The following is a 21,273-nucleotide window of genomic DNA, read 5'->3' on the forward strand; positions in this document are numbered from 1 at the left end:
GACTAAAGAAAAAGAGTAAGCAAATTCCAAAGGACTTGTGGGGGAATAAATTTTTTTTAATTCCTTAACCTGATTTCCAGGTACCTTCTTAAAAAAAAAAAAGAATTTGATTTTTAAAATATTTTCCCACTAGCATTTTTATTATTGTATGCCAGTTCAATTTTATCTAAAAAATCAGGGAGAATGGTGTAAGGATGGAGTTGCCAAAGGGGATAAGGAAAAAAAAGGGGATCATTAAAAACAATGTTACTAAAACACAAGAGAATTCACAGAGGAGAACAGAATGAAGTTCAGAGGGAGATACAGAAAGGACAGCTTTGAAAGTAATCATTTGAATTTTGTTTTTAAGCAATAAACTTAGCAGAGATGAGCAATTTCATATACAGTCATCTTTTTCTGTTCTATTTTGTATGGAGAAATGATCTTTTGGGGAGGTAATTCATTAGCACAGATAAAAAAATTGTAAGAAAAGAAGACAGGAGAAATACGGACACATACATACACACATACACACATGTATACAAACACACAAACTTAGAATACTTATAGCACAACTCAATGTGCTATGCCAGTGTTCTCCAAGTGACTTTACAGACATGTAGGGATGTGTCTCGGATTCCATCCTACCTAATTTACACTAGTGATATATTTTCTGATTAGCTATATACTTCACGTAAAAAGAATGTGAACTAGTAATTATGAGAGAATTTGAAGAAACAGATGGAAAATAAATGTTTCAGGGCAGAAAAAAATCTCAACTACAAATCTGTGTAGGAAGACATCAGATTGCACATAAGCAATTTACATGCTAATTCTCTGCTTTTTTTGTAGGTCTAATAGCTGTTTGATATGCCTGAATGTGGTTCATGGTAAATATCGGTAAAATACAATTCAAGGATTCCAAATTAACAATAATACCTTAAAATTGTATTACACACTAAGTTTTTAAAAAATGCTTTTATATTATCATGAAAACATTTAAAGGGCATGCAAATTAGTCTCTGCCCCATAAATGACTAAGTTACTCTAAGGTATGTATTAACACAAAAAATAAAAAGGCTGCTATCAATTTCAGTTTAATTTTTAAAATTAATTTTTGAATGTATTTGGTAAAACTTATACATCTATGCAAGCATCCATTACAAAAATAAAATAAAATTAGAAAAGTGAGAATATCAGACTCACCAGTCATAGAAGGTGCTTCTTTTCTTTTTCCCATTTGATCCACAGTACCTTCATATGCTACTGTGACATCATAAATCGCATCTAAGTAATTCTTCATACAGTCAAAAGCAACATATGTTGCCTTTATTCTTGGTGTCAAGACATGTTTTAACACTGCAAGGCCTAAGGAAGGAAAAACAAAATTCCAAAAAGTGAAAGGACAAAGAATTAAAAAAAAAACAAACCTATTCTATATGTTCCCTATTATGAAACAAGTTGATTTGGTATCTATTATAATTTTAAAATGAAACTAGTAAGATCTTTATGTAGGTGGTTCTTTTTAATTGCCAGAAATAGCCTACAATATATACTATCTTAAATTTCTATCAACTTTGGACCAATTTCTTTATTTGCAAAATGGTGGTAACACTTACCCTACCAATCCCTCATGTCTTTTTCTTCTTAAAATCCCTACCTTGATCTTAAATACTTTCTTCCCAGCTTTTGTCCATAAACAGAAAATTTTATATGGGGGAGTATAGTGTAATTTTATATCCTGAGTATAACTTTTGGGGAGTAAATTGCCAGAGCCTACAAAAAGTGCTTCTTAACTTGAGTTCTCCAAAGAGTGATGAGCTTTAAAACCAAAGCTTCAGAGGGAGGGATAAGGGAGATGAGGGAGGTAGGTAGGAAGAAGGGAGCTGAAGTATCAACACATGTGATAGCATGTGAAAAGAATACTGCATTCTAATCTTGATTCTACTACTTACTACCCATGTAACCTTCAGCAAGTTCCACAAATAAGGGAATTGACTAGATTATCTCTAAGATTCCTTCCAACTGTAAGTAATACCTTCATTTGAACCAACTTTTTGGTAGTAATCCATCTTCAGCAATTGTGCTCCCAGGAAGGTTCTCTAATCTGAGCTAAGAAGGCTAGCAAAATTTTTTCTGCATTCTCAATTCCCAGTACTTGGGGTCACTAATCCCTTAATGGGTTGGATTAGAGAACTTCTCAGGGCCTTTCCAGGTCTAACAATGTGATTATGATTCTTTTAAATGGTTCTTCTGATAATTTCATGTTTAAATGGTACAAAAGACTTTTATCTATTACAACTATTTGACCCTAAATCGGAACAGACTATGGTTTACATGCCAACTCACTGTCCAATTCAATCATCTTCTTACCATTTGTACTACAATCTGAGGCTGAGGGATTTAGTATACTAAACTCTGGAACTCAGGCCTTAGGACTGAGCTGTCCTGATTGATTAATGAGTCTATAACTCACATCACTTACTACATATATATATATATATATACAGAGACAGAGAGAGAGACAGAGAGAGAGACAGAGAGAGAGAGACAGAGAGAGAGACAACCACGGGCCATGTTTCAAGGAATATAATAAACAACCAACTAAACACTTTTAACTAGAAAATACATAAGTATATGTAAATACATACATAAGTATATATGTGTGTACTCACAATTTAAAACTAACCTTAAATGTGAAAAAACAAGTTTGAAAAGCTAATTCTTTGTAAATGAATTTTACATTTCCCTTGTACTATAAATATGGCTAGATCACTTACCTGCTCTCCATCTACTCACTCTACAAGTATACTGAGGTAGAATGTATTTTAAGTTAACTTACACAGAAATTTGCCTTACTACACAATTAAAATGGAATGATTTTCCTTGACAAGTCAACAAGTACTTTTTTAAATCCTTCCCATGTACCAGGCACTACAAAGAAAGGCAAAGAGTCCCTGCCAGATTTTAATGGGAAACAAAACACATAAACAATTGTGTGTGTGTGTGTGTGTGTGTGTGTGTGTGTATACACACATACCCCACAAATTGGAAGTCATCTCAGAGGGAAGGCACCAGTATTGAGGGGACCTGGAAAAAGCTTCTTGAAGAAGTTGAGATTTTAACTGAAGGAAACCAGTAGGCGAAGATAAGGAAAGAACTCCAGGCATGGGGGAATAGTCAGAAAAAATGCAGTTGAGAAGGAAAGTGTGTTGTGTTAGGAGGCCAGTGTCACTGTATTACAAAGTACATAGAAGGAAATAACACATTAAGAAGACTGGAAGGCTATGAAAGGCTTTAAAATCCAAACAGTATTTTATTTTTGATCCTGGAGATAACAGGGTTACTGGAGTTTGCTGAACAGGGAGAGTGGTGGAATAAAACAGGAATATTGACTAGTAATAGTAGTCTCCAGATTACACAAGGTAAAAAGACCAACTAGTCCAGCAGGGTATGAAGACCTGCCAAAGTGGCAGGAGTGTCAGAAGAGAAGGTGTGCGTAAGAGAGACATTGCAAAAGTGAGGACTTGGCAACAGATTGGACATGAGGGGTGATAGAAGATCAAAGATAACTAGGTTGTGAGCCTAGGTGATTGAATGGTGCTACTTTAAACAGTAATAAGTTAGGAAGAGGGAAAGGTTTTGGGTTTTCCCCCAAAACAGAATGAGTTCAGTTTTGGACATGCTGAAGTTTAAGATATCTATAAGATATCCAGGTTTGAGATGTCAAATAAGTAGTTGAAAGTCAGTAGCAAGAGTAAGGCTTGACAAGGATTTTTGAGAATTTTCTGCAAAGAGCTGATATCTGAAACCATGGATGCTAATGAGATCTCTACATAAAATAGTATAGAGGAAAGACAGAACCTTGGGGAATCCATGGTTAACAGCCATGATGGATATGGATATGAAGATCCAGCACAGAAGGTTGAGAAGGAATAATAAGATAGGTAAAAGGAAAAACATGAGAACAGTACCAGAAAAAAACTAGAGAAGGGTATATCAAGGAGAAGAGGGTAACCAACCATGTCAAGGGCTAGAGAGATCAAGAAGGAAGACTGAGAAAAGGCCATCAGATTTGGCACTTAAGAGATCAGTGGCAACCTAGGAGAACAGTTTCAGTTGAAAATTAGATGGGCATGTTTGCAGGAAGCAGGGAAGCAAATAGACAGGGTCAAAGTAAATGATAGTGGGGGTAGTAGAAGGCACAATCTACTAAAGATAGGATGGAATAGAATGCTACATCCATGTATAAGGGTTTGCCTTGAAGAGAAGAGCCATGCTTCACATGAAACAGGGGTGAAGGAGGAGTTAGTGAGAAAAGGCATCTAAATTAAGTGAGATGAAAAGGAGAGGAAAAGAGGAAGTTCCTGGAAAATATTCTCTTTTTTTTTTTCAGTGGAATATGAAGCAACATTCTTAGCTGAAAGGGCAAGAGAAAGAAAGTCATAAGACATTTAGGGAGGGATGAAAAGGTGCTATGAGTCAGACAGCTAATTGATTAGGTAAGTATAAAAGCATTACCTTGATGCAGTGAGAGCACAGTTGAGATTAAAACAAAATTTTAATGGACCTAGTCAGCAAAGTTTTGTGATATTCTCTAGCACTCAATGCCAATAGGAGTAAAGATAAACAATGATGGGAGTAATTCAAGGTTGCAGTTTGGCAAGATATGATCAATGATAACAGAGAAAAGGAGTACATAGTAGGGAGTTGAATATAGGATCAAGATAAAAAAAAGTGGAGGGTGTATCCAGTGCAGAGGTAATAGCCTGAAAAACAACTGGGGTGAGAGGATTGGAGGTCATGGTTAGGATAAAAAACAGGGTTGGAGCACAGGGAAAGATGAAAAGATAACAAATGATCAGAAAATGAATAAAAGAATTTTCTTGGGAGGCAATGAGTTCCCATTACTGAAGTTACTCAATCAGGACTATGGACACCACTTGCTTGAAGATGTTTTAGAAGAGATTCCTACATTATGAAAGAGGTTGGGTAAGATGACTCCTGGGGACCCTGACAAAGCTAAGGCTCAGTGACTAGATCATTAAGAATTGGAACAGGAAGGAATCTGAAAGATCCTTTAATCCAATTCACCTGTTTCACAGATAAGAAAAAGGTAGATAAACAGAGAATTATCTAAGGTCACTCGGGTACTAAAAAAATCAGGATTAGAATCCAGGATTTCTGATTCCACTATTCATTCTACACTATACATGTCTTCTTCTGATCAAATATAATTGTTAAAATGTGTTACAATGATAGTTACTTAGATTTCTTAAAATGAATGTATTAATTGCAAACTATGTACAAGGCACGAGGGATGAAAAGACAAATGAAAAATAGACCTATTCTTAAAGAGCTTATATTCTTTGCGAAGAATGGCAGCATTTACCACACAAGTAAGTACATATACTATAATCTGAGGAAAGAAAGGCCACTAAACTAGAGAGAATCAATAAAGGATTCCTGTATGTGATAGCAAGAAGCCAGCGTATTCTAGGCATGCAGAACAGACTATGTGCAAAAGCACAGAGAGGTAGAAGAAAGAAGGCTGAGTAACAGGTAACGGCAAATAGTACAGCTTGGTTGGAATACAGTGTGTGCCAATGCATGTAACATGAAATAAGTCTGGAAATAGGATGAAAACAAAACATGAAGGGCTCTAAACATCAAGCTGAAGACTTTAAAGATTCCTCAAAAGGGAGTGATATAATTAGAGCTATGGTTTAAGATTATTTTAGTAGCTACGTAAAAGATGGATCGGAAAAAGAAGAGAAGAAAGCTGACCAATTAGGAAGTTACTGTCACAAAACTGATAAATCTTTAGCTAATCTTATTAGAAAGAAGAGAAAGGAAAATCAGATTACCAAAATATAAAATGAAAAAGGTAAAATAACAGAAAATAAAAAGAATTAACAGAATCTACTACAGATAATCAGGTGAGCAAAACTGAAATTTAAAAGAAATGAAGGTTGATGTGAACATAGAATTGCTGAATATTTTTTTTATTCATTCGCCTTTTAAAAAATAATCAAATTAACATAACACAAAAGAGATCCCATAAACAACTCATTTTCAAAAAGAACTTAAAATTAGCTATAAAGAAATTAGCTATAAAGGAACTAACAAAGGAAACACCTAGTGCAAACGGAGTTAAAGATGAACTCTATCATAAACTTTTAAAGAACAAGTAATAGTTATACTATACAAATTGTTCTAAAAATTGATATAGAAAAATTTATACCAAACACCTTTTTATAAGACAAACATAGTCCTGATACATAAACTAAAGAAAGGTAAGGCAAAGAAAGAAAACTATAAGCCAATCATAATAATAAATATTCACTCAAAAATATTAAATAAGAGTGAAAACTAACCATGTTTTTAAAATTCATCACAATCAAATTGAATTTATATCAGAAATTTAAGTATGGTTCACCATTAGAAAAAGCATTAACATACTCATAAGGTATAGTGTTAGAAACAGGATCTGTGATTTCATTAGCATAGGGAACTTCCTAGGTGAAAAAAATCTCTACCAATGTAAACCACTATCTTTTCATAACTTAAAGAGCACTGAGATCAAGTGACTTGCCCAGGGCCATGAAGAGAAAGGACCTAAACCCAAGTCTTCCTGGCTTTGAAGCCAGTTCTCTACCCATTATGCCCTGTTGCATCCTAACGTGATCAACATAATCATTAAAAACAAAACAAAAAATCCTGGATCACTTTATCAATTGACCCAGGAGCTATCAGAATAATCCAGATGAGTTGAAAAGGACTGTATAAGTGTTCATCATCTAAGAATGACATACTGTACTGTTCTGCGTGAATCAAGGACCTCATGCTTCTATGATTAAAGCTTTCTGATTTGAAATTCTTCCACAAGTAAATACAGGGACAATTATCACATCTTAAGCCTCAAGGGATGATGAAGCTGATGGGACCTTATGACTATCTAGTCCAAACTTCTCATTTTACAAATGGGAAAATTAGGGCCCCAAGAATATTACTATAATTCTCCAACTAGCATCAAGAACACTTTCTTTACTCTTTCATTAAAAATGGTACTCTAAGAATGAAGGACAATTTTTAGGTATTGAGTATTATTTTTATTTTGCAGATGAGGACATTGAGGCTCAAAAAGATTAGGTGACTAGACAAAGGAGATATATACATATTAATGTATGCATATACACATATATACACACACACAAATACATACACAGTCCTACCCACATATGTATAGATGCATATATACGAAGGACCTAAACTGAAAATCTCATTTTTCCACTTCAACAAACTATGCTTAACATCTGATTATGTTACTAATGACAGTAAAAGCTAATAATAAAACTTCGAGGTTTACTAAATAAACATGCTATACGATTATCTCATTTGAACCTCAGAATAATACTTTAAAGTAGGCATTATACAAATATTATACCCATTTAACAAATGGGGCAACTGAGGCTCCAAGAAAAAGAAATGATCAGTCATTGGTCACATAGCTAATAATTTTCAGAAGGGAATCAAGCTCAGTTCTTTTCTGACTCATAATTCAACATTCTACCTATCACACTATTCCTCAGTAGGAGAAAAGACAAGAAGCATACTCAGAAAATGTTAACTTTACTTTTCTTTAGCTACTACTCCCTCTAGGAAAATTAGTTGCATAGAGATCAGCAATAGGATAGGGGGATTTCCCTATAAAAGTATTTTTACAATGGAGATGGGCCGGTGTGCAAAAGAAAATATTTCCCCCAACCAACATATTTGATTTAAATCCTGGGAATGACGTGGTTTACTTTATTTTCAGTCAAACCTAAAAGGATCCAAAAGGTTATGAACTTATTAACTTAATTAGATAAAATATTTTCTTTCTTGGGCTCCTGAATCTTATCCAATTTGGAAATCCAAAGGTTGAAAGCAACATTCATCCATAAACCTGAAGAAAAATGACTTCTTGCTGAGATCTATAAAAGCAGGAATATTTTTTAAAATCCTGTAATAAAGTTCTGCAAATAAAATTTGTAGCTGAACATTTTGCAGAAGGACTAGAATAGAATCTAGTAGGATGGCACAATAGATGTAAAGGACTCAGTTGATTAATCTAACATACTAAAACAATATTTCCTTCACTGGAGAATATACTTTTAAATTCCTAGGGTATCTTTTATATTCTCAATATAGTAGTATTTCCAAACAAGTATTTGTCACCTATGAAGTAATCCTAGGGACACTAGGAACACATAAAAAATCAGTTCCTAACCTCATGGACCTTACATTCTATTTATCTTCCTAATTCTGTAAATTAAGTACTATTCTCTACACTGCCTCTTTAGGTACCCTTTACACTTTAACAGCTATAATCTGTAATTGTTGGGTCTTTTCAATCATGTCCAACTCATCATGACCCCATCTGGGGTTTTCTTGGCATAGATACTGGAGTGGTTCGTCATTTTCTTTTCCAGCTCATTTTACACATGAGGAAACTGAAGCAAACAGGGTAAAGTGATTTGCCCAGGGTTACAAAGTAAAGCTGAATTTGAACTCAGGTCTTCCTTACTCCAAGTGTGGCACTCTTTCTACTATACCACCTAACTTCTAGCTATAATCTATGTGATGAGTATTCTCTATCCATTTGTCACAGTCTTCTAAAATGGACTTACCTCTGTGTCATTTTTTTATTTTTATATCCCCAGCAAGTGTTCTGGACATAAAGGGTGTGTAGGAATCATTTGCTGATTTTAAAATGAAACTTATTAACTCATTTTCAAATAACATTGTTTTGAAGGCCAGAAAGAAGCACAACCAGGACAGATTTGAAAGCTACAGGTTGAATTTATTATGTATTTAAAAAGAAAAGGAAACTACTTTATAGAAATCTGCAGTTATATGTGTAATTCTCTTTTTCTGTTCTATCATATAAATGAAAATGCCTATATTATTGAATCAGCTCAGAATAAAAAACAGATTTGGAAAACGAAGATACCAAAAGGCAGAGAAAAACCAAATAATTTTCTTTTACCACCTAAAATAATTCCCTGCTTCTTTGGCTCAGTAATGTGATAAAATCACAATATTTTAAGTGACCCAAAGAGTACATTTTCAATTAACAAGCTCAATATATTATTTCATATCCAATAGTTAAAAATAAATAAGCACCTAGCGGGGAGAAGCATTTCCTACCCTTTGTTATATGTAATTCTGTTTTGGGGGACATGACTCGACAAGTTTATATATACTATTGAGTTTTTATCCTGTTTCATTGAATTATGCAAATCTCTCACCCTTTCCTCATCTATAAAAAGAACATAATAATAGCACCTACCGCACAAGGTGGTTGTGAGGATCAGTTAAGATAATATATTTAAAACACACTGCAAATTTTAAAGTACCACACATAAATTTTAGCTATTATTATTTACAGTTGCAAGACATTAACTCCAACCCTACTACAGAATCTTCACATATAATTTAAAAACTTGAATTGTTAAAAGACTAGAATACAAGCAAATATCCTTAACAAAAAATAAAATTAATTTCTTTGGTGTTCTAGTTAGTATTTTAATAGCTTTTAAGTGATTCAGGTTCATGATTAAAAAATCAACATGTTACTGTAGCTAAATCACATTCCTTTATTCCCTCCAGCTAAAAGTGTTCCCTCCCTCTTCCAATTTCACTATGAATGAATGAAAAGCATTCCTCACCGAGTGATGCAACCTATCAGAGTTGAACCTCTCTGTATACGGAGAGGCTGGGCCTCAGACAGAAGATAAGAGCTTGTCAATGAAACCATACTTTAAAACTTTCCAGCTTGATAGAAGCTGCCAGAGCTTGTATTCCATTGGCAAAGCCTTTGAGAACCCAGGGTCACCTCCATGCCACAATGGGGCATCAGAGTAGGACTTCTGCAGAAGTAGAAAACCTTACATCACAAGGCACTAGAAGCAAGCCAAACAGTAGAGAACATCTACTCTCCTTTATAGTGGATGTAAGAAATGCTACCTAAGGCTTCTTTTTTCTCCTCTTCATCAGCCAGGATGAAAAATGCTTATTTTCTAGACTAGGAAATGCAGTCGGATAAACAATCTGAAGAGCTATCTGTGAGACAGAGCAAGTAAGTGTGTGTGTGTGTGTGTGTGTGTGTGTGTGTGTGTGTCTTTCTGTCTGTCTTGTATAAACACTGCAAATATATGAGTTGGCCTCAAAATAGAAAAGGTAGAGAACTAGTCCTAGATTGCTTTTGGAAAACTGCAATGGTCTTCTAACGGTCTCAAACTTCTCCTTGAAATAAATGTCCGTTTTTTTAATGTCAATGTCCTTCCTGTGATAATGTATGATGGCCAGTTATGGAATATCATAGTCTACTGCTAGTTGTGGAATATCATAGCCTCCAAAAAATTAGAGATGACTGCCACCCAGAGGCCAATGGAGTGGTGCTTGGTGGCTAGGAGTTGGGTAAAACATATTACAAACAATAATTTATGAAGAAGCGGGATAATGGACCCTATCAAAGAAATGTGTAAGCATAAAGGAAGATGGACTACAATGTGGTAAAAAGTGATGGACAGCTAGCTTGCTCTATTGGCATCTTTGCAATGTCAAGAGAAAGCAAGAAGAATCTTCAACATGTTCAGTGGACCACTTATGTCACACAATGGACAAGCATGAATAGGTTGCTAAAAAAATAATGATTCTCTTTTAAAGTTGGCACTAAGAATGAAAAGAATCATTGTTTAGATGAAGTTAAACGCAACAGTATGCTAAATCAGAGAACTAAGATAATATTTAATAGAAAATTAGAATTTTAGATCAAAAAATAATCAAACTACATATATACAACAATGACAAATAACAAGAAGAAAGAAAAGTTAGCATATATTTTGAAAAACATCACTAACTGATTCCCAAGGCCCCTTTTCTTCACTTATATTTTTAAAATAACTACAATAATGCTACTAGTTACTTTTTTTTAATCCATGAAATACAAAATTAGCCTCTATAGCATCTGACTCATCATTAAGTGTGGGTCAGATATAACGTACTTAGTAATAACTAAGATTATGAACAATGTTGGGTACTCCTGGTACAATGAACAAAGAAAATTTCCTCATTTTAAAATGTAAATTTCACACTGAATCAAGATCTAACCTTGTGTTTAATAATTATACAAAATATAAACTACTCGGTAGCATTCAAAAAAAGAAACTGAAGGAAAAGACTATCTTAGAATTTAAGTGTTACAGAGCAGTACATATGTATAAAGAATGTATATATACATTCATAGAAAGTAACAAGAATCAGAAGGAAAAGATGAACTACTTTATGACTAAGTTTTATAGTCTAAATACCACATGTGCTTCTGGTTTCAACTCTATTCAAGAAAAATTAACTTAACAGATGGACTAGAGTTTTCCTTTGTTTTTATTTTCAACTAACGGTTTACTTGTGATCTCAGAGGGAAAAAAAAAAAAAAGACTAGGAAATGCAGTTTTTTTTAGATTACCCTGTCCAGAAAGCTTAATTTCCTTTGTGCACAGTGGGGAAAAAAATTCAACTCCATATTCACACTGAAAATAGGTCACCAATAAATAAACTGGAAAAGTTAAGAATTTCAAACAACCTAGTATTTAAAGCTTAACCCTGATAGACAAATTGTTTATGTAACTTCCTTTGAAAACTTCTTACAGAATTCCATTTTTTTTTTCAGAAAAAAGTAGATGATCAAATAAAAATAACCAAGAGCATAGAATTCAAAAATAAAACTGTGCCCTAACTCTGACAATAAGTGGCTTTGTGACTCTTAACAAGTTCCAACCTACTTGGTTCCACATCTCTCAAAAGAAGACATAGTTCCTAAATGTTTCATGTGGATGTTATAAAAATTAAAGTAAGGTTTTTAAAATGATCATTATAGGCTACATTAGTTAATAAAATTATTAAAATCATATAAAAAGGCAAACCAGATCCATCTATCTTTGTATACTTAGTAACAAAAACCCATCTCTCCTCTAAACTTCTTTACTTCTGTTAAGGGCACCATTATCCTGGGCACCATGATCCTTTCTGTCACCCAAGTTCAAAACTTGACAATCTTCCCTCTCAATGTCTTCTCTCCCTCCCAAATATTCATATCCAATCAGCCAACCAAATATTGTCAATTCTACCTCCACATCATTTCTCCTATTTGTCCACTCACAGAGATTCTACATCTGAGAGTTCAGACAAGAAATGATAAGGGCCAACTAGAATTGAGACTGTGTAAGTTAACATAAGGGAAGAGATGGAAGAAATGGTATGGAAATGGTATAACCTAAGTGGATTCTGTTTCTCCACCTTCTCTAATCTGTTCTCCATACAGCTGCCAAATCAATGTTCCTATAAAAACATCTATTTTATCTAATCAAAAAATTTTAGGGGCTCCTTATTACCTCTAGAATAAAATATACAATTCTCAGTCTGGTATTTAAAATCCTCCATAATCTATCTCCACTTACTTTCTAGACTTATTTTATAATACTACTGTGAATGAATTCTTCATTCTAGACAACCTTCCTACTAGCTGTAAATCAAATGTTAATGTCTTTACACTGACCTCCATGCCCAGAACACATTTCTTCCACACTTGTATTTCTTAGAATCCAGTTTCATTCAAGGTGCAATTCAAGTGCAATCCTAGAGGAGAGCTTTCCTGTACCCTAGAGGTATTAGCACTTTCTTCTAGTGCTATTATTTTTTACGTCCATTTCTCTATATATGGGCACTTATTTTATGTATTTTCATTTTAATATACACTGTTAATTCCTAGTTATTTTCACTTATACTAGCAACTACTTTTCAACGTTAAAAATTTCCTCCCAACAGCATTTCTGAGGCACATATTCTGAAGAGAACAGCATACAGCTTGGGGCTAAAGTAGCCTAACATGTGCCTCTGCTGCTAACAAGTTGGCAAGATCACATTCTTCCCACCCGCTTTACCCTCACCTTCAAATTCTTTCACTTAAGAAAACCTACTGACTTATTCCAACTCTTTCTCTTGCAACTTAAACAATCACAAATCTTTCAGTGTTACTAACTACAAAGTCATTTAGGAATGTGCTTGCCATATAGGCATATTTATGTGACACAGGAGTGACTTTGCAGGTATTTAGGAATTCTTTTTTCCTCAGTTTTAAAGTATTTCATCTTACAAGCAGTTTCTATAAAAGGAACTTTTTCTGATATCAAGGGAGACAAATCAATGAATCTGACAAAGATTTAAGCATTATTACTCACTTCCTTAAAAATCTTCAAAAACTCCCCTGTCGTTGTTTGGAAAAAATATAAAACACCCTCAGACTAGCATTGAAAGCACCACAATCTGACTCCCACCTACTTTTTCAATCATTTATCTTTTTACTTCTATTCATGCACTCTCCAGCCTAGTCAAAAAGGCCTGCGAGCTTTCCCCCAAATACTTGACATTCCATCCCCTGTCTTTGGACCTCTGCACATATGTCTAGAATATACTCCTCCCTCTTTATTTCTACCTTATGGAATGTCTGGCTTCCTTTAAAACTCAGCTCAGGGGTCACCTTATACATGAGGACTTTTCTGATTCTACCTCCTGCCTCATCCCATCCATGATTCTTAGTGTCCTTTCTCAACTTAAATCACTTGTTTATGCTTTTATAATTACTTTGTTAACTGGTTTTATTCCTTCTAGAATGTAATCTTCTTGAGGGTACAGACTATTTCTTTTTTTTAATTTTAAATCTTTATTTTCTCTTTTTTTCATCTCTTTTTATATGCATAGTCTTACCACATAGTGGGCACTTAATAAATGCTTGTTGACTTGAATTGAATGACTTCTTGGCTCTATGTATTTTGCTTAATTCTGCCACTGCTGTTACTTTTTCTTGTCAATTTTTAATTATATGGACCAAAGAGAAAAATAATCCTATGCTGCACTGATTTATTATATCAATATTTTGAGATTATTTTTCTCAAAAATATATAATTTTTAAAAGATTACTTTGATTTAAAGATTGAATAGTATTTTAGGGCCAAATATATTTTGCAGAAGAACAAGTTTCAGTTTTACAGGAAATGAATAAGAAAAAGCAGTAGTTATATAGAAATTCAACTAACAGTTTACCCTTTAAGAGACTACCAATTCTCTTCACCCCTAGTGAATCAGACTCTTTTAGAAGTTTCAGAATCAAATATGTTCTCAGTTTGAGAATCACAAAAGATCAAAATTATCAATTAAAATGAATGTTTTATCAAAGTAATATGTGTATGAAAAAACACCTAAAATCAGCTTTGGAATAAAATTATCTGAGATATTTATTTAAATAAATTTTGAAAGCTTTATTTAAAGTCAATATTAATTTTTTTCTCTAAAGTTCCCTAAATATTCTCATGCATGTTTTCTGATTGAAAATGAAGTGGTTGAGCAGTCTAATATAAGTAAAAGTTGCAAAAAAAATCTTTAAAAATGGGTTTTTTTTTCGTAGTTCAACTGAAAAGGACATGCTACATCCAATATGAAGGCTCCAATCTGGCCAAATTTATTTTTGAAAAATAAAATATGAAATAAAGGAGAAATATGAAAAGGCAACAGAAATCTTAACATTTTTCAAAAATATCACCTACAGTTGGCATCAGAATAAATGAGAGTGATAATACAAAATACTTTGCAAACTTGAAGTGTTACATAAATACCAGTTGTTTTGTTTATTATCTTTGTTGCACAGAAGCAAATGAATATAGTAACAAAGTATTCAACAAACTTACCATTGGGTAAGGGTCTGACTATGCACGTGTTTTGCTTTTCTTTTTCTTTTCCCAATCAGCAAGGTGAGGGAAAGAGGGGATATAGAGATAGGGGCAAACCCTCCCCCCAAAAAAGAAGAGGGTCATTTATCCAGTCTCAGACACATCAACACTCACTAGCTGTGTGACTCTGGGCAAGTCATTTAACCCCAACTGCCTCACCAAAGGAAAAAAAAAAAAAGAATTATGCACACAAGAAATCACAGACAAGGACAGCTTTAAAAATTACATGTTGAATTATACACTTAAAAAGGAAAGTAAGTAGTAATTAACAGATTCATTTTTTCTTATAAAAAATAATAAAATTTTCAGGCAAGTTGAAAAATTAAATGTAGGTGATGAACTGACAACTGAGAGAAATAGCATGTAGAATTCTTTTTGCAAAGCAAAGAATCTATTGACTAATTTGAATACATTCTGCTTGTCATATGCTGCATATGCTTAAAATGGGGGGAGGTGGAGGCAGTTAGATGGCACAGTAGAATAGAGCACTGGCCCTGCATTCAGGACGACCTGAGTTCAAATCCAGCCTCAGATACATAAGACTTACTAGCTGTGTGACCCTGGGGAAGTCACTTAACCTCATTGCCCAGCCAAAAAAAAAAAAAGGAAAAAAATAAAATAAAATCGGGGGAGGTAAGAAGAAATTTATGTATCAAAGGCACACTTATGACATTATCATTTGATTTACTGCATGAAATCATATTACAGATAAAACTGGTATAGCAATGTCTTTCCAGAAATTCCAGTAACCAAATCCTTGTGATATGCAAAGATAAACTACTGTATCAAATTTCCAATTGATATTTATCTGTTATAGAAGCCATAGCACATCCAAAATTTAGATCATTTTAGTCAAATAAAGCTAAACTGGACAGTCAATTATCAAGCATTTCTTAAGTGTCTACTATGTGCCAGTTACTGGGGATACAAAGACAAAAATGAAACATCCTATGCCCTTGAGATGCTCAGGGGTGCTTAGGTATATGCAAAATGATAGATATGCATGAAGTATGTCTTGTGTCTCTAAGCACACCCTAATGTTTTCCAAAAAAAATGTATTTTCATATCTGATTTTTTAAATTTAGGCAAAATATGTTAATTTTTTAAATTAAGGTTTTCTCTATTTAGTTGTAAGAATAAAACTGTCCTTTATAATTATTTAACAAATTATTCACCTTAAAAATAAAATTCCATAAATGAATAATCTAATGAAATGTGTTACACAAAACTGTGCAAATTAGATACAAAATAAATAAAAGGTAATTTTAAGAGGGAGGCACTAACAAGAGGGAAAGATTAGGAAAGGAATCATGTATTGAGAACTAAGCTTTCATCCAAAATTTTCCCTTACCAGCTTATATTCCCCAGGTATCAACAATAAATGATGTGCAGCATTTACTGCTTTCAAGATATTCCTGATAGGAAAAAAACAAACAAACTAGTGATGGGATGAATTATCAGTTTTTGACCAAGGCTTTAGTTAAATTGTTTAATAAGATATGTAAGAAATATGTACAAGTAGAAGTAAATATGTACAAGTACAATTTTACTTTGTATTATCCTTGAGGTGGAGGGGGTAACATTTCTTTAAAAATAAGTAAATCTATATAAAATGTCTGCATATCAACGATGATATACCTTCACTATTAAAACAAACCTACTCTTCCATGGTATCACTAGTCCCACTGATCTCTCTGTTGTTTTCTTTTCCAGGTAAAATACACTCTATGATATATTGCATTTAAGTGGAATGCTCTATTTTTCACCAATTATATATACTTTATTTCCCCACCTAGAATTTAAGTTCCATGAAGGAAGAGTCCTTAATAAGAACATTAATGTTGTTTGCCCTTCATTCTTGAAGAGAATCAATGACATCAGGAAGGGTAATGCCTTGACTTGCAAGAGAATTGGATTTAAGTGAGGCAGGACTGTGCAATTCACCAAGCTTCATTCTCTCCTTCAAAGACATCTGGGTCTATTAGCAAGAAATAGATCAGGACAACTGGAGATGGCCAAAGGACATGAATATTTTATTTTCATCTGTCACTACCTGGCACATAGAGTACAAGAGATATATACTAAGTACTCAAATACTAATAACAAGACATCTAATTACAACATAATGTAGCCTGTGGTCTGATATTTACTTCACAATTGTATGAATTTGAAAAAGTTGTATAATTACTGTTTCTTTAAATGGTCTAATTCATAAAACTGAGTTGATTATTAAAATCCAGTTATAGGTTTAGTGTTGGAAATAAAACCTTTGCTAAAGCCAAAAATTTCATTGACAACAATATTTCTTTGTTGTAAGCTTCAATCTCAAATTCCTGTTTACTGGACTTCTTTCCTTAGAGAACTCAAAGGTAAACAGGTGGAACAATAGATCAGGAAATAGATCAGGTGAAATCAAGAAAATCTGAGTTGAAATCAGACCTTAGACACTTCTTAGCTATGCGACCCTTGGCAAGTCATTTCACCACTTTCTGCTTCAGTTTCCTCATCTGTAAAATGGGGCCAACCTACCTCATAGGGCGCTATGAGGATAGAATATTGTAAAATATTCTAAAGTGCTTTGCAAACCTTAAAGCACTATATAAATGCTAGCTACTATTTTTATTCTTCTTATAACTATTAGGAACTCAGAAAGTCCTAAACAGAATTTATTAACTTTTCCCCTAAATCCACCTTCCTCCTACTTTTCTATGTTCATCAAAGGCATTCCTATTTTTCAAGTCAAACCAGTTTAGAAACCAAAGAGTCTTCCTTATCTCTTTACTCTCTATCACTTCATCAAAGCCAAATTAATTGTCAAATCATTTCTATTCTGCTCCCATAATATTTCTTGCATCCATTTCCTTCTCTCCTTATACCACAACCACCCTATTTCAGGCCCTCATTACATTTTACATGGACTAGTAAAATAACTGTTTAATTCACTTCTTCCTCTAGTTATTTCCCTCTCAAATTCATTGTCCAAACAACTGCCAAATTGATATTCTTATAACACAGGCTTAATCATGCCTCTAGGATAAAATATATTATTTCTAGAATAAAATACAAAATCACTTGTTTGGCATATAAAGCCTATCATAACTAGATTATACAAACTATTCTTCTAGTCAAATTTTATCCCTATCACACACCATTCTAGTCAAATTTGCCTATTTTCCCTACTTGCAAATTTCCCTATGCACAATATTTCACCTTTTATATGCATCTAGTTGAAGTAACAGATAGAGCACTGGACCTGGATTCAAGAAGTCCTGAGTTGAAATCCATCCTCAGACACTTCTTAGTTGTGTGAATGTGGGCAAGTCATTTAATCTCTGCCTCAGGTTCCTCATCTGTAAAATGTGGATAATAAAAGCACCTAATTTCAAGGGATGTTATGAGAATAAAATGAGATATATGTAAAGCAAACTTTAAAAGCACTATATAAATGTTAACAGATGATGATAATGATGATGATGATGATGATGATGATGATGATGTCATCATTAAGTAGGTTTTCTCCCATGCCTAAAATGCTCTCCCTTCCTCACATACACTTCTTGTAATTGCTAGCATCCATAAAGGACTACCTTTATGGATCAAGTGATACCTCTACCATACCAGATGATTACTACTTTTCACTTTACACACCTAAATTTATGTAAATTTTGTTTTTCACAACAGAACATAAGCTCATTCCTTTAAATCGGTAGCTGTTTCCCTTTTTTCCTAACAATGCCTGATATACAGTTAACACTCAAGAAATGTATGTTGAATTGAATATACATAAGAGGCAGTATAATCAGAACCTTGGCATCAAGAGTTACTGTAAGACGATCTTATTTCACTTACTTCCAATCTCTTGGCTATATGTTAGAGACATCAAAGAATGCATAAGGGAAAAAAAGGAGTTTATAGAGAAAGGATGTGTGTGTGCATGCATGTAAGCATGCATGGTCAAGGAAATTAATTCATGAGGGAATGTAATATATGAACTATCAGAACAACATGTCAAAAATCAACTCTGAAATTAAACACTGAAATATTAAATTTCAACTTACCTTGTTCAGCAGCATATGTTTGACTAGCTGAAATAACTTTTGTTAGCTCTGGATTGTACCTTGTTCCTTCTGGAAAAATCACAAGATACATCTGTGAAAGAAATATATATATGTATATGTACATATATGTTATTTTAAACAAAGAAAATAACCCATCCAGACCTAACAGAATTTTTTTAATGAAGAAAAAAAAACCCCAATAGCCTTTCCTTTTACATATAATCTAAATTTCAAGTAGAGTAGTAAACATGCACAAATAGACCCAAAAGAGACTGAAAAATAATATAAAATACATTACATTTCATGAATTCTTTGTCAGGGCATCGCAGGCTTAACAATATTTCCAATGTCATTATTGACTCAAAATTTAACTATGAAGTACTGCCACACACTAAGTTACCACTTTTAAACTGAATTTTTAAAAATAGTTAACATTTTTTTAAAAAAAATCAGTACCAATACTCATCATCACATAATCATACAACTTGTATAAAATATTTTAATGCAATATAGAGTGATTATTCACTTTACAAAGAGGGTCAACATAGGACTCCACTAAATAAAAAGCTCTCCTAGAGCACTTAGAATGATTCAATTTATACCTGAGTTTTCAGGAACAAATCTAGTAGATAGAAGTAGGTATACTTTCAAGTGGAGAAGCTAGACTTGAGAAATCCATTACGAGATGTTAGTGGAATAGCCAATTATCCTAATATTGTCTTTTCCTTTTAGACAGAGAATAAGAAACAAAGAAAGCTAGAAAGGGAAAGCTCAGATTTCTTTTAACCCCTAATCTAATTTGAGACCTGGAAAAGCCACAAAAACTACACTGGCTTAGAGATATGGCTTACAGACTCAAAACAGGTCAAAAACAGAGAATCCACGCCAGTTCTTTTCAATTTACCAGCATTCACAGCACACATAAATCATAGGAACAGAGAAATGGAAGCGAGCTCGTATGATAGACACATTTTGTTCCTTTCATCCACTGGAATATTTGAAAAAGGATACTAGATATAGTTGTTCACTTGTCAAAGAAATATTTTTTCTTATTGGATTCTCTTTAAAATCAAAATCCATGCTTTATTAAAGGTATAGGACTATGTGAGAAATTTAGAGTTTGAAATGTATTTGGTTAGACTACCTAGATAAGAACTGGACTACAGTCATATAGTGTATTATCAAAAAGAAGGATGAAAATAAATTGAAATAGGGCAAGGACGTAGGAAATACCATGGAATTCCTGTTTAAAGGAGATAGGGAGAATTGAAAAGGATATAAACTCCTATTTAGATAAGTCTCATTATTTCTGTCTTTCACAGAACCAAATTTCTATATTTCTTTAGATGACTTAGGCTCTCTACAACTGATTTTTCCATCTAAAAGACTTTCAATCCCAGTTCAATAAGGTGAATCAAGTTACAACCCATATAATACAACCCATATAAAACATCTTCCAGATATTACAAGAACCAAGCCACGCAATCTGGTGTAGTAGTCCAAAACATTTAAATATTATCAAACAGGAAGCAAAAGGCAAGATAGCTTAGTTGTGAGATAGATGTGTAGGAAGGCAACCAGTTAAATGCTTGCGTGGAACGAAGGAAGAGAGGCCACTGCTGGTTGTACTTCCTCCACTATTGGTAAAACATGTAGGAGATATCAGAGAAAGAAGCATGTATGGGTTCACAAAAAATCACAAAATATCAGAGCACCTAATCAAGCCCACCCAAACAAAAATCTTTTAAACTTCGATGGATAATTAATAACTGAGGAAACACAATCTGAGTCACATAATTTATTAACAGGCATAATAAATGGGTCAGACTCTGCAATAAGTCCAAAGACTCTGAAAACAGAACTGAGACAGATGTTTTATGCATTAAAAACAATTAATCAAATAAGACCAATTAATTAAAAGAAAACAATTAAGCCAGATGCAAAATTAGGTGATCATTCCTAACTGGAAGAAAGATTAGGGACTTTCCAAGTTGGGAGAGGGAGAGCGAACAGGTCTAATTTCCTGAAATCAGAAAAAGAGGAGTAGCACTTCCCCAAGTGTCTGTATTCAATCAAAGGAACACGGAAACAATAACTGATTGGCCAGAACAGGGCCAGTTTTGAGATAAGACATATGGGTTGCTTGAGATATGTAGCTGTGAGAAAACTCCTTGCAGAAATCTTTGGATCTGACTATGATTCTACTCAGTATAACCTAGGTTCTTAGTTAAGGTTCTCTAAGTAACCTCTAAGTGAGGGGATCCAGCTTCCCAGCCACTCCGGTTTAAATTCAAACAATATAGTAAAGTATTCTCACAATTCCCACAACTGAATAAAATTCTCTCACAAGATAAAAATTAGACTAGCCCCATATTGAACAGAAAGGGAACTGAGCTCCAGAACTGAAT

At 33.6% G+C, this 21,273-nt stretch overlaps 1 protein-coding gene across 1 annotated transcript in view; it reads right to left on the reverse strand.

The window, feature by feature from the left end:
- AGPAT5 (1-acylglycerol-3-phosphate O-acyltransferase 5) overlaps positions 1–21,273 on the reverse strand; it is a 74,555-nt gene that overhangs the window by 15,576 nt on the left and 37,706 nt on the right. The window contains exons 5-6 of the mRNA XM_027840413.1: positions 18,866–18,956; positions 1,186–1,347 (exon numbers count right to left, since the gene is read on the reverse strand). Coding sequence (XP_027696214.1) covers positions 1,186–1,347; positions 18,866–18,956 — 253 coding nt within the window. The remainder of the gene's footprint in view (positions 1–1,185; positions 1,348–18,865; positions 18,957–21,273) is intronic.

This window comes from Vombatus ursinus, unplaced genomic scaffold, assembly GCF_900497805.2.
Source record: "Vombatus ursinus unplaced genomic scaffold, bare-nosed wombat genome assembly UNPS02014841.1, whole genome shotgun sequence".
Taxonomy (NCBI): Eukaryota; Metazoa; Chordata; class Mammalia; order Diprotodontia; family Vombatidae; genus Vombatus; species Vombatus ursinus.